The sequence below is a fragment of the Patiria miniata genome, unplaced genomic scaffold, assembly GCF_015706575.1.
Source record: "Patiria miniata isolate m_02_andy unplaced genomic scaffold, ASM1570657v1 HiC_scaffold_3, whole genome shotgun sequence".
In the NCBI taxonomy this organism is placed as follows: Eukaryota; Metazoa; Echinodermata; class Asteroidea; order Valvatida; family Asterinidae; genus Patiria; species Patiria miniata.
Window position 1 is genome coordinate 19,378,440 of NW_024037069.1, and position 14,027 is coordinate 19,392,466.

The following is a 14,027-nucleotide window of genomic DNA, read 5'->3' on the forward strand; positions in this document are numbered from 1 at the left end:
TATTGGTCGAGAGCCTGTCAGGTGGGTGGTTTCAAACCGCTGATAAAACGCCGCTGCGTTCTGTGCCACATCATGCAGTACACGCCAATTTCCATATAAGGAGATATTTAGCACTACCCCTGCGAGGCACATACCGTAGACATGGCCAGAGGGGTGTTTGATAAAACATGAAGTAAAGTTGTTGAACGAAATTGTTAAAATTTTGTCCCTTTTTAACCCCATAATGTCCCTTGCCTTCGGCTTGGGCCATTATCCACAACCAGGCTCCTAGCCAGTTTTAAACATGCCATAAAACTGGCTAAGCATATATTTATTCCCTTATTTAAACTTTCATGAAGATAATAATGAACTGGCCCCTTCAAAGTAATTGATAACTTGAGCATGTGCATAAAAGTAGATTTTGTTTCATCATATTCAGTTGCATCTGTGTACTTGTTGCTCCATTAACTCATAGTCACAACCATGCTCCATGCTTTGCCACGTAGTTCTTTCCACTCATTTCAGATAAAGCTGGCATGCGTATTTAAATAGATGCGTATATTGAACCTTTTTCCACAGAATGAGATTGAAGTCAGAAAAGTTTCAAATTGAGATTTCGGTGATAGTGAATTCTGAACAGTGAGAGGTTTACCCCTAATCCCTGGTGTCTTTTAATAAGTACAGGACCAAGTCCACCAAAATCCAACACCGACCCTGCTTCACATGATGCTTAACCCTAGCTCCCTAGCATAATTTACTAGGAACCGTACCCACCCTGTCAAATTCCAACACCCACATTGGAAATCGTACACACACACTGTTGGACTTAGTTTCTGGAGGTATGCCAAACCCAATGTAAAAGACCATCAGTTTAGGGGTACTGTACCTATCCCAACAGATTTCCACAAAACCTGCTGTTGGGCTTTGATGGGCTGAGTTCGGTTAGGGTTAAAGACCAAATCCACTTAAATCCACCACAAGACCACCACTACTATAGGTGGATTTTGATGGACTTGGTACTCATGGCTTGTCTACCAAAATGTCCAAAATGGGGGGATGGATTCTGATGGAGTTGGGGAAGTAAGGGTTAATGTATATTACCTGCAGGAACTCATCACGTCAGTAAGGTTTTTTAAAGTTTGAGAAAGTATCAAGCTGCCTTAATAAAATAACGTGAGGGGAAAAAAACGATAAAATTCTCCCCAAAAGCTTGTAATCACAATTTGCCTTTAAAGATGATCTTTTTACCTTAAAATTGGCATAGTTAAAAAGAAAGAACCTATTGGAACTGCTATGTAGCATCACCAGTCTTTACTCTCACATCTTTGGAGAGAGTTTGATAAAAGAACTTTCTTTCTTCACTCATTTCAGGTAGTTTTGCTATAACTGAACAGCTTTGCATGCTTAGTTTGCTGTGTTTTTGATGCTGTCTGTGTTGCTCTAAGCAGAAAAAGCGTCATCCCATAACAAGCTTCCTCTGACCACTTTGAGCATATTCAGTGTTTTCTTTTTTCATTAATGTTGTTCACCAGTTAGATTTCTTCTGGAAAAAAATGGAAATACAGAGGGGGAAACAAATCCATTTTCACTGGATAGACTTTCTTTTTGAACAATTGTGTGGTTCTGTATGAAATCATTTTAAGGAGTCTCACAAACAGCATACAGCATTTGACATTTTTGCTGGTAATTAATGTTTTCTGCTCAGCAAAATATTTTGTTTTTAGTAAAGTTTTGTGTTTGGAAGCTCAAAGAAGTTGAAAATTTGGACTCAAACTTACAAAGTCTTCGTTTTTTGTTTTGTTTTGTTTTATTACAGACGAGCAGGAGTCAGACGATGAAAGGCCCAGTGGAGTGGACAGTCTCCTAGTAACCCGACAGATCCGCCATCGCAAGACCGTCCCGTCCAAGGACACGCCCCACCAGATCAAGACCAGCACCAAGATGGCCGCCCGCGGGGGCTACAGCTCCTCCGACGCCAGCGACGATGACACTGACACGCGCCGACGCTCCGAGAAATTCGACATTCCTCCCAAAGGTCAGCGACGGGGAAGCAAAGACGGTCCGCCGAATGGCGGCAGCAGTAGCGGCGCGGGCAGCAACAACGGCCCCGGAGGTGGCACAGGGGGTAAGTACACTGGATCCAACAGCTCCGGAGGGGGTACCGGCGGTGACAGCAACGGCGGTAACCCGGGCAACAACGGTAACGCCTACGAGCGGAAGAAGAGCAACGAACTACGAGAGAGCCTCAAACAGAGCAACTTGAGCATGAACTCGTCCAATTCCTCTAGCTCTTACAGTATCAGCAAGTTTGCCATCGATCCTAATAACACCACCCCAAGTGATTCCGACGACCCAAGTTCAGACGCGGTCAAATCATGGTCCAAAAAGGACAACTTAAGCCACTCGGACAGTAATCTGTACATTATCCCCAAAGACTCGGACAAAAGTAACATTCAGAACGGCTCGCCGGTGAAGAAGCAGCTGAAGCGAGACAGTTCCAACTTGGGCGGGAAGAACGGCCCGGACTTGAACAGCAACGCCGCCGCTACCAAACCGACTAAAGGCCGGAACAAAGAGATCAGAAAGAAAAGGAATCGTATCGGAAGCATTGAAGCCGACGAATCCCCACTGAAACCGGGCGGCAAATCAGACAGCAGTTGCTGCAGGCTGGTTTGACGGTGATGAACAAGTTTGAAGGGGTCAGGCAAGATGGCGGCCACTAAGCACCAAATTCATGGATCTGCTAAGCGGGTACCAGCTGGGTACCAGTCACGAGCAATATACATCACATGACATTTTGGCCCGTCACAGGTGATTGCTAAGCAAACTTCTTTGTGATAAGCAGTTTTATGAAATTAGCCCCTGCCAGCTCCAATTACATAAAGCTGCTAAGCATAGAAACTTTATGCTTAGCCAAATCAGGTTACCAATCAAAATGCCATGCGATGTGTATTGCACGTGACTGGTTCTCAGCTCATTTCTGCTTAGCACATTAATTTGCTAAGCAATTTTATTATCTGCTTACCAGCTCCTTGAAATTGGGCTCACATTGTACTTGATTGGTTTCTGCTTTTGTATTATCTGTGTAGATGATGAAATATTTTAGTAATATTTTCCGCCCGTGTGACGTGATTTTGTGGTGGTGTGATGATTTTTTTTTAATGAAAATTTGCCTGGCCCTTTCAAACTGTTTTTTATTTTTAATGAATATGTTACTTTAGGTTATAGTTTCCTAGCCAAACCTAATGACAATATTGAAGGCCGAGTAAAAGCGCCCTCTCTTGAGTTGTAAAAAAATAACACTTTTTTGGTAGAATTATGGGGGGGGGAAGTAAAATCCATGTTTTGCTAGCTGTTACTCTCTGTCGGTAAAAAAAAAAGTCTTACAAACTGTCATATTGACAAAATAAGACCCCAACGTACGGTAGTATAGCTCAAGTTCTATTAGTGAGCTCGAGTACAGTTTAAGATCTCGGTTGTTTTTGTCCGAATGAAAATTGATTAAAATGTACATTGGCCCGCATTTTGTTCCAGAATTCAAAAACGAAGACAACGTCACCAATAACTTTAGTTAGTCATATTTCTTTGGTGATAAAATGTATTTGGATTGTCATGAATTGTGTGAATTTAGATTTAGGTATATATGACCCTCGTAGTTGAAAATGTAATGACTACAAGGATTGGGGGGGGGGGGGGGGGTAGGGAAGAAATGGAGACGACACTCTTAATTTGAGACAAACTTTTACCCCAGATTCAGCTTTTTGAATTTTGCTGCATTCTTGTTAATCTCAGTCCTCTTTTTGTAGACTGTAAGGATTCACATTCGCGAAAATGTTATCATTTGCTCTTTGTGAAAATTAACTTGTGTAAGAAAAATATCGACGTGGTTTGTAAATATACATGTAAAGACAAAATAACTATAAAGAAATTAGTCCAGAGACCCAAGCTGCTGGTTCAGATTTGGGTCGGCAAAGATACAGTTTCGAAAAAAATTAAATTATTAAAAATCATGTTTTGTAAAATGGGACCTCGGATGATACTTGCCACGTACGGTTGTGTGCGAAACCCACTCTTCCGTTTGTTGAGGTGTTAAGAAAAAGATACTATGTTTTTGTTTTCTGGGAACAGTAACATCGTTTCTTTGGCCTCAAAGTAATTGCCTAAATCAGATGGAAAAATGACAGTCAGAATGAAATAAGTCAAGGTCGAGGTTTTGAACGTTAAACCAAATATAGGAAATGATGAAGTAATGTGTCGTACGAACGGCCCATTATTCCTGAAACTGTTGACAAACGGTTTTCTTTTTATAGCAAGACTAGGCGCCAGCTTCTTAAGACGCTCAGTAATTCGGACCAGCCTTACTAAAAACCTGCAGAGTACCAGTCACTGGTCATCTGCATCATGGGATATTTTGGCTGGTATCCAGTTTCTGCTAAGCTAATTCCTGTCCTAAACAAAATTCTGTTCTTAGCAAGATCTGCTGATATTTCTGTCATATGGGAGCATTTCAGGACCATTTTCCATCATGCTTAGACAAAACAGACAAATATAGCGTTGCCCATAATTGGACCAAATATAAATCTGTGTCCATTGTTTGGTTTCCACATAGCGCCCCCGTATGGTCACGCATGGACCCTTTAACTCGAAACTAGCCTGGCTGCTCTTGTATTTAAATCATTATCCAATCATTGTAGTTTTTGTTTTTGTGGTTTATCTTTTAATTTATTGTTTTACGTTTGAAGATGTAAGAACTAAAAAAAAAAAAAATACTAAAACTGAGCGCTTTCAAAAATATATGAATGTGCATGAAGTATTAATTACTGGAAAATGTGCACACACTCTGGGCTTTGTCAAGTGTAATGTGCGTGCTTGTTAACAGAGTTGTTTTTATGTGTGGTGTGTTTGTGTGTGTGGTATTTTTTAATTTAAGAGTTATAACAAACTAAATTCTAACGAAAAATTCTGACTACGGGCACCTCGGTCTTGCTCGCACAACACACTGTATATAGTGTACATGACTATGTATTGTATAATGGTGAGTTTGTGTTGTTTGATTGGGGCAAAGCTGCCGTAGCGGGCTACGCAGTCGGGGAATTTTTAAAATTTGTTTTACTCTTGTGAACTGTATCATAGCTTCGTATTGGGGAGACAAAAAATATATATATACAAATGTACCATAGATTGTTAGCTCTGTATATGTACATTGAGTATGTAAATTAACGTGTGCAAAAAAAAAACTGTATCAGATGGGTTAGTATGAATATTATCGACAAAACAAAAAAATTAAAAAGTAAATTATTATTCTTAATCACCAAAAAATACGTTGACTGTTTTATTGATTGTTTATATGAACCGAAAGGTTTTAAGGCCGTAGATTTTAGAATTTGTAATAAATGAAAGAAAGAAATAACACTACGTAAACGAGTGGTTTTAGATTTAAGTATTGATTTAAGTATTTGATGAATGTCTGTAAGAATTAATGATTTTCAAGAAAGAAAAAAAAACATTGGCAAGTTCGGGTCATATGGGTCCTTGTTAGTGGTCTGTCGTTACTGAAACACTCGACAGCGATCTTGTAGTGTAAGTAGCATAGATTTGTTGCCATGGTAATACATAAGTACATATATTTTATCTAAATGGTCGCCGTCACCCTTGTTTAAGATACGTCGGTCCAGTCGAACGCAGTTGTAATTTTTACCCAATCTTTTCAGACAAAGAAAGGAGTTCATGTAACACCTTCTGTTGAGTCTTTAGGTTGTAAAAATGTGTCCAAAACTTTGTCCAGCTAACAAAATAAAGTACATGTAGCAGCCCATAAAATATTAAAGTCAATTTTGCCAGTTTTGCTTTGATAATAAAAGAAAACTAATATATTTAACTGTTGGGTAAATATCCTTTAAAAAAATTGTTAATATACCTTTGGAAAAAGGAGGAATCTCTTCATTTTGGAAATAGTAAGATACCCGATAGTTGCCATCACTACTTCGTGAAGCAACAAAGGAATACATTTTAATGGTTCTTATAAGAAACAAAATAGGAGTGACCACATTTTGCGAAGTGTTTGGTCATATATGCAAAGATTTTAATTGCTTTCCGGGAGATTTTCCTGCAATAGCATTTCAGAAACATAACTGTAAATTATCCTCGGTCAAAAGTGAGCCGTATTCGTTTAGAAATTGTGCTCATTGTTCCCTCCTACTCTGAAGCGTCTGTAGTAGTTTGTCGTCCAAGACGGTCTTTTATTAAAAACTGTGTCTTCCCACCGGCCATGTAGGAGTGATCTTTGTCTTTCTTGTAAGCTTCTCAGTTGTATTCCTATCTGCATTGTGGTCCTACCTCCTCTGTATGTAGTTTGTTACTTTTTGTTCTCCAAAGTTTTACTCAGGAGCTTAAACGGAAAATGGGTGATTCCACACTAATGGGCCCAAAAGTGTGACCCTTGTGGAGACCTTTTGAGTTTTGATAATAAAACTAGGATCTTTGTCTCTCAGTTTTTTGCTGTAAACATTGCAAGCTTTGGACAAATATCCTCACCTGCAAAGGATATACATGTACATTGTATTTTAGAAAATATGGTGGAAATTGTTTGTACAAGAGTAACGTACGTAACGAAGGACAGACATAAAGTCACAAATAGACCAGGAGCTAGGTGGAGTTTAATTAACAATTTGAGCACAAAAGGTTTGATGCTACCAGGCCATTGTCCGTCACGGGGTAGTTCTGAAGTGGCCATTCTTAAGTTGCCCAAGGTCGGATGGGGGTCAGGGTACCAAGGTCAAATGTCCAAAATTGCGGGTTTAATTAACATGTCGCGCACAAGTGCCGTTTTTTTTATTAAAGTGTTGGGATTGACCCCATGATACCAAAAATGCTACTTAAAAACGGAAACAAATTCTGCATTTGTTAACTTTATTTTTATTTTTTTTACAATACAGGTATAACATTTTGCCCCTTTTATGGTGGTGCTACATTTTAAAGTACATGGTAGGGCAAGAATAGTACATACTGACTCAAAGTCATTTAATCTACTTCAATTAAATATTTCTGATTTCGGGCTTCTAGTATCCTGTAGCAATGTATGTACATGAAATCAACTGTCAGAGTCAACATAAATGCACATAATATAGTCGTTTTCCCGTTGTGGTTTATTTTATAATTTGTGATAACAGCTGTATCCTGTCCCTGTTTGCCATTTCCCGGGCTTGCATCATTGCTAATACGTTGCTAGTATCATGACTTTGGGCGTGATCCCTGCTATATGGCACCGTTTATGGCTTCTAAATTTTTCTGATTGAAAAATACATTGACGAATGGGGATACCGCCAACATTTGCTGGATAGCTCTGTAGGTATAGAGCACTACAACAATCTGAAGGTCGCAGGTTCAAACCCAGTTCTAGTTATTTTATTTGTTTAACTTTGAAAAAAAAGCCACAGGTATCAGTACAACACTTGAACGAATTTGAACAAAATTCTAGCCAATTAAGACCTGTTTTTGACCAAAAGTGGACAAAAAATCTTTCTCTCAAACTTTTTTTCTCAAGCTTTTTCTCAATTCTAAATAATATAAGTTCAGGCGAAACACTTTCATAGTATTGGTACCAGCAGGTCCCAAATGTGGGCAAGGAATTTGTCGTTATTAACGACAAATTCCTTGCCCATATTTGGGATTAAATCAATAGGTACTCTTTTTACTAAATGCAAATGTTCTTACGTGCCTTTTAAGGATGCTCTTTGAGTCTTGACAGTTGATTTAAGGTGTACACATAGGCTACATTTATAGCTTCAAGCCCTTAAAGGGAATATACATCATTTGCTTTTGCTGTAATTTTCAGAAATGGATGGAATTGGGGGGTTGGAAATATATAGCAAATATAGTTACACTGACTTTTTTGAGGTTTTGGGTTCGAAAATGCTATAAAAACCAAGAAAAACAATCATTTTCCTGTAGTCTGGTTCCCTGACTCCATATAAGAAGAAACAGAGCAGTTTACATACATTGGGGAATTGTAAGGTCAGGGAACCAGTCTAGCTGGCTCGTACCCGTTCATAGGTTTGTAATCGATTGCAAACAAGTGCGATGGTCAATTGGGGCCAGTATTTGAAAAAAAGCCAGTTTTTTCCAACGCTGATCGGCCGATCAGCGTTGGAAATTGATACAAAAATACCACTTTTCTTGAAAATGACAGTATACCAGGTGCCATGATTTTACAGGATGCTTTACACTGTCATTCACTAACAGTCCAGCAAGGTATTTCAAAATGATTTGGTAGTTTTATTTTTTGATGTTTGCAAATGTTGTATTTTCCCTTTAATATGAAATGTTTGAATGACGGATCCACCATTAAAGCATTTTGAGCCAGTACAAAAATGTATGGAATATTAATCCCCTACTTTGACATGTTGTTCCATCTTAAAAGGGGGAAAAAGTCTGTTACCTTTAATATTGTCTTGACATTGTATTGTCAAAATATAGTTAACGAATACAGAATTTGTGTTTTTACCACCAAAATGACGAGTTGGGCCTCGTTTGAATTGTGCTGCTTTAACATACTGCCTAGTGTATTTAGGCCGCGCCAACCAAATGGGTGATAGTAACAAGTTGTTTAACGTTTGAACTTTTTTGACCATTAGTCAAAACCTAGAAAACTCAGAGTCAATGTGAAGAATTGTTTGATATTTTATAATCAGGATTTAAACGTACGAACAGACTGGACATTTGTCACAAAGTGTCTGTCCCTGTTCGTACGTGACCCTAATCACATCATAACTTTGAAGCCAGTGCAAAAACGGTTATATTTTCGCTTGACAGCAATGTAAAATGGGGTGATAATGCCAAATGAAAGTGCCTTTTCCTTGCAGTGTGTCTGTCCATGTTAGTTACGTATAACACAGACAAAAAAAACTGTTATTTTCTCAAATAAAAAAGATATCATTTCTTGTATTTTCTTGTCCTAGTCACTTTCAACTTGGCAAGGTATAGGAAAAAATAAAGAAAACACTAGCTCATCTTTTACCCTTTATATGCAACCTCCATAAACGTATCTAATTGGCCCATTAGTGTGGAATTGCCCAAATACATATGGATCACAAACATGGATAAATCTGAGAGAGAATCGGTAATTTGTTTTTCTGGAGGCCATTTTATTTTTTGGTTAAACTTTGACAAGCAATTTTAAGGATCTGGGACTAAAAATCGAACCAAAAAAAAGGACACCAACAGGAGAGTAGTTACATGTTAAGTGTAAAGACAGAACTTTTATTCTCAATTGGGTCATGTCCGCAATTGGTCCTGTGACCAAGGCAGTTTGGATTGTTAGTCTGTGTTAGTGTGGTTCAGTCGCCATAGCAGCCGCACTAGGACTCAAATCGAAATGTGCTATTTTAAGTCATGTGTTTCATTATATTATTTTTATCAAAATTCTTACAGTATTATTCCAAGTGGAAACGAATATATTTTCAGCGAGCTGTTTTTGTCAGAAAAAATGCAGTATACAACATCATATTTGTGTACAGTCTTGGCAAATGTAGGTACATTAGAATTATTTCAATTTACAGAAAGTCTGTAACATTTTTTTGTTCAAAGCCACGCATTTACCCAGAAAAGTTCCTGCCAATTTTAAGGCCAGAGACCTTACTCAAAGTGAAGATAGGACTGGTATCAAATACCCTGCAAAATTATTTTGCCTGAAATGATATTGTTTGGAAGTATTAAAACTGACATTGAAGATGGCTTCAAAATCAACATATCGCGGTAGAATCGCGTTAGAATCGCAGCTTGTAATATATTGACCAATGACATGATATACAAATGGACGCGGAACGCGCAACATCCGAGACAAATCAAATTTAGCGTACAAAATCCCATGGGGTTGTCTAAGGGGCGTGGCTAACTCACAAACGGCGATAGGTCAATAGGTGCCCAACACCTAAAATATTGTGCAGACGTTTTGCACGATGTTTTCTAAAGCTGTATATTATCCACTGAGCTGAAAGTGCAACACATTAGTTGTTATGCACCTTACTTAAAATTTTGAGCAATTTTGTTGCTTCCAAATGAAAACAAAAATTCTCAAAAGGCAAATTTTTCTTTAATACTGGGCGTGTCCTTACTTTCAAACGGAATATACATGAATTAGAGTTGTATACTGCATTATTTCTCCATGTACATTTTAGGGACTACATCCTTATTCTTCGATGGTGAGCGTGGAGTTGCGTAGACAAACTTCCACCAAACACTTGTATACCTCACTGTGTTTCTTACGGACTTGTGTCCAAGTGGATCGTAGTGTGTTATTTTGTCGTCGTCATGGTAATTTGCAAAGTAGCACTTTTTCTCGGAGGGGTGAATGTTAAAGAATCTATGAGTTGGCACGTTTACTTAATTTGAATACTTTAGCACCCCAGAACTGTTGACAATTTGAGAAAAAATGGGAATAAAGAATGTTTAGTGAGACTGAGATATCTGTATTTGGTTGGCATTTCTGTTCGTATGGATGTTCTTTATAGATAAGTATTTAGTTGGTGACTTTACAATGCATTTATTCCCATATTAAATTTCTTAAATGCGTTTTCAAATCTGCACTTTTCTAAACTCCTGTGAAATATTCAAGGTAGAGTATATCGTTTGCAGCTATCCAAAAAGTAACTGACGAAATTATTGTTCAAAATCATACTTGGTTTATACTTTAGAGATGTAGTAATGGCACTAAACTCCCTGTGAAATTATTCTTTCTGGCATGCTGTCATTTTGAAGAAAACAATGAAAGAAGGTCATTTCCAAAGACGAATTTTCGGAAATTTCAGTTATAGTTCAATTTTTATTTGGCAAAGCCATGAATGGGTGCACGCAAGCCTTGACACGACGCACCCGCGGTTGCTATTATTCGTCGGTTCAGTGCGCAACATCGTATAGCTGCATGAGAAAGTGTCCCAGACGCTGATTTCGGGCACAATTCAAAACATGACTTGGCAACTTTTGAATTGAAATCGAGATCCTAGAATATTGTTTTCTTGGAATATACAGCATTCACGTAGCTAAAACTTCATCAGGTTTTTTGTTAAAGGGAATATACATCATTTGCTTTTGCTGTAATTTTCAGAAATGGATGGAATTGGGGGGTTGGAAATATATAGCAAATATAGTTACACTGACTTTTTTGAGGTTTTGGGTTCGAAAATGCTATAAAAACCAAGAAAAAACAATCATTTTCCTGTAGTCTGGTTCCCTTACTCCATATAAGAAGAAACAGAGCAGTTTACATACATTGGGGAATTGTAAGGTCAGGGAACCAGTCTAGCTGGCTCGTACCCGTTCATAGGTTTGTAATCGATTGCAAACAAGTGCGATGGTCAATTGGGGCCAGTATTTGAAAAAAAGCCAGTTTTTTCCAACGCTGATCGGCCGATCAGCGTTGGAAATTGATACAAAAATACCACTTTTCTTGAAAATGACAGTATACCAGGTGCCATGATTTTACAGGATGCTTTACACTGTCATTCACTAACAGTCCAGCAAGGTATTTCAAAATGATTTGGTAGTTTTAATTTTTTGATGTTTGCAAATGTATTTTCCCTTTAAGCACCCTTATTTAGATTTTGAACACTTTTGTTGCTTCAAATGAAAAAATGAAAAAAATGCACAAATGACAAATGATACACAATACCTTAAAAACAACATACACAACCACACACAAAAACAAATCATCTTTTTTTCCCAATTCTTTCCATGTAAATTTATTGATTACTATTTTCTAGCATAAAAAGAGTACCAACCAGCCAATATTGGATGATTAATATTCTGCAAAATTGTTCTTCGATAAGGAATGTATTTCAGTATTTCAGACTGATATCCAATAAAACCAAAAAAATTAATAATATCAGGTTGATGCGAGAAAGCCATAGTACCTCTCATATAAAAATAGAATTGAGTGCAAAAATTACCATATTCATGATAATTAGTAGTTATTTAATGATATGATTATACACATGTAAGTCTAGACCAGATTTCAAAAAAATGTGACATGAAGAGGCATTTTTGAGTATAAATACGAAACTCACATATTTTACCGAAATGACACACCGAGTTCAAAACGTGAGGCTTTCACCCTGAAAATAGAGGTAAACAAGTCAGGTGTGTTTACAAACACAAATGCCCCGCAACGGTGACAGTTCCCATGACATAACACCACTCTTTTAACATCAACTTACATGTACCTTGGTCACACGGAACATTCATTGACAGCATTAGTGTCTTCTGTAGGTTTTATATGAATTAATCCCTAATCCCTATAATCTCAGAATAAATACATGATTTCTATTGTTTTAGCCACTGTGAACTTGACCCTTGACCTTTTGGCCCCAAATTCAATAGGCTTCTTAGGATTGCCAAGAACAATCCACAAACCAAATTTGAAGTTCATATGTTAAGTATTTCTCAAGTTATCGCGCTGACAAGATTTCTATTGTTTTAGCCACTGTGAACTTGACCCTTGACCTTTTGGCCCCAAATGCAATAGGCTTCTTAGGATTGCCAAGAACAATCCACAAACCAAATTTGAAGTTCATATGTTAAGTATTTCTCAAGTTATCGCGCTGACAAGATTTCTTTTGTTTTAGCCACTGTGAACTTGACCTTTGGCCTTTTGGCCCCAAATGCAAAAGGCTTCTTAGGATTACCAAGAACAATCCACAAACCAAATTTGAAGTTCATATGTTAAGTATTTCTCAAGTTATCGCGCTGACAAGATTTGTCTGGACACACACACACACCCACCCACCCATACTTGTTTCACATGACTAGTGTGGACTTTCCATTGCTTTCGTGTAGTTAAGAAAAACCAGTGAAAAAACTCATTTTTCTCAAACTGTGAAAACTCTTTCAACCCAATTTTTTTTCTATGATTCCCTTTAGTGTTTCTCTTCATTCTGCTACAGATAAACCTAACCCAAAAATGCCTCTAAACCTGTTTTCCAGAAATGGGGAAACACTGTGTGGACGTGGGGTAAGTCCACACAACGTCGGTGCTACCTACATTATGTGGACGTCTTTTGTTCGGAAGTCCACACTGCGTATGTAAGACAAACTCACCCACACACCCACCCACACACCCACCCACGGAAGGACAAGGCGGAAACAGTATGCCCCTTCGGCTTCGCCGCGGGGCATAAAAATGGCGAAAACAAGTGCAGACGACGTAATGGAAATTCATGACAATAAGTCAGGTCCCTGATATCTTTGTGGTCGTTGTATGTGCATTGCACATGGGATTTCAGACTAGCACGCTTGAGTCAGGTAAACCTGTTCACTCAATGTAATGGTACTAGGTACCAGATCAGCGAAGTATGTGCCTGTATCATGTGAACAAGATCGCGTTTGGAGGAAAAGACACAATTTTTTTTTTTTCGTTTAGCTTCCAGTAGATTTCCTCCACATAATAAGTAAATCTTATTAATATAAAGTATGATATTTTTTTTATAAGTTTTGACGAATGTGGGAAAGAATGTTGCAACCTGATGCTGCCTTTTTCTTCATATATCATCTCAATGAAGGTGGGTCATTGCAAAAATGACGATAAGATGTGAATCTGTGACAGAAATATTTCCAATTTCGTTAGGAAATACTTAGAAAATTGTCTTGACTCTCCATAGACTTTGTACACAGCTACTGAAGTAGCGTCAGGTTGCAACATTCTGTCCCGAATGTGGTGAAATTACAAGGTTTCAAGAGTTTTTTTGTGTGTGTCAAGTTGTAGAGGTTATCAAATCTTCATGCGCCTGCAAGAAATGAATTATTGGTACCATGTGTTAAACCATAACGTTCTTACATGCAATGCAATACATACATGTACGTTACAAATTATTCATGATAGTATTAGTGATATTCACAAACTAAAACTTAAAAAAAAAATCAAAAACATTTCATTGAAATATATATTTTGGCAGTTAAGACACCTATAACATGTATACAATATAGTTACACGATTTAGCAAATACAGTATATGCAGCTTCTTTTGGACACTGAAGGCAAGATCAAAAAGGCCTTGACAT

The 14,027-nt window shown here is 37.8% G+C and overlaps 1 protein-coding gene across 1 annotated transcript in view; it reads left to right on the top strand.

Moving 5' to 3' along the window:
* The window catches only part of LOC119736890 (SNF-related serine/threonine-protein kinase-like), a 42,997-nt gene extending 36,751 nt beyond the window's left edge, over positions 1–6,246 (top strand). The window contains exon 7 of the mRNA XM_038210907.1: positions 1,796–6,246. Coding sequence (XP_038066835.1) covers positions 1,796–2,655 — 860 coding nt within the window. The 3' untranslated portion in view covers positions 2,656–6,246. The remainder of the gene's footprint in view (positions 1–1,795) is intronic.
* The last annotated feature ends 7,781 nt before the right edge of the window (positions 6,247–14,027 follow it).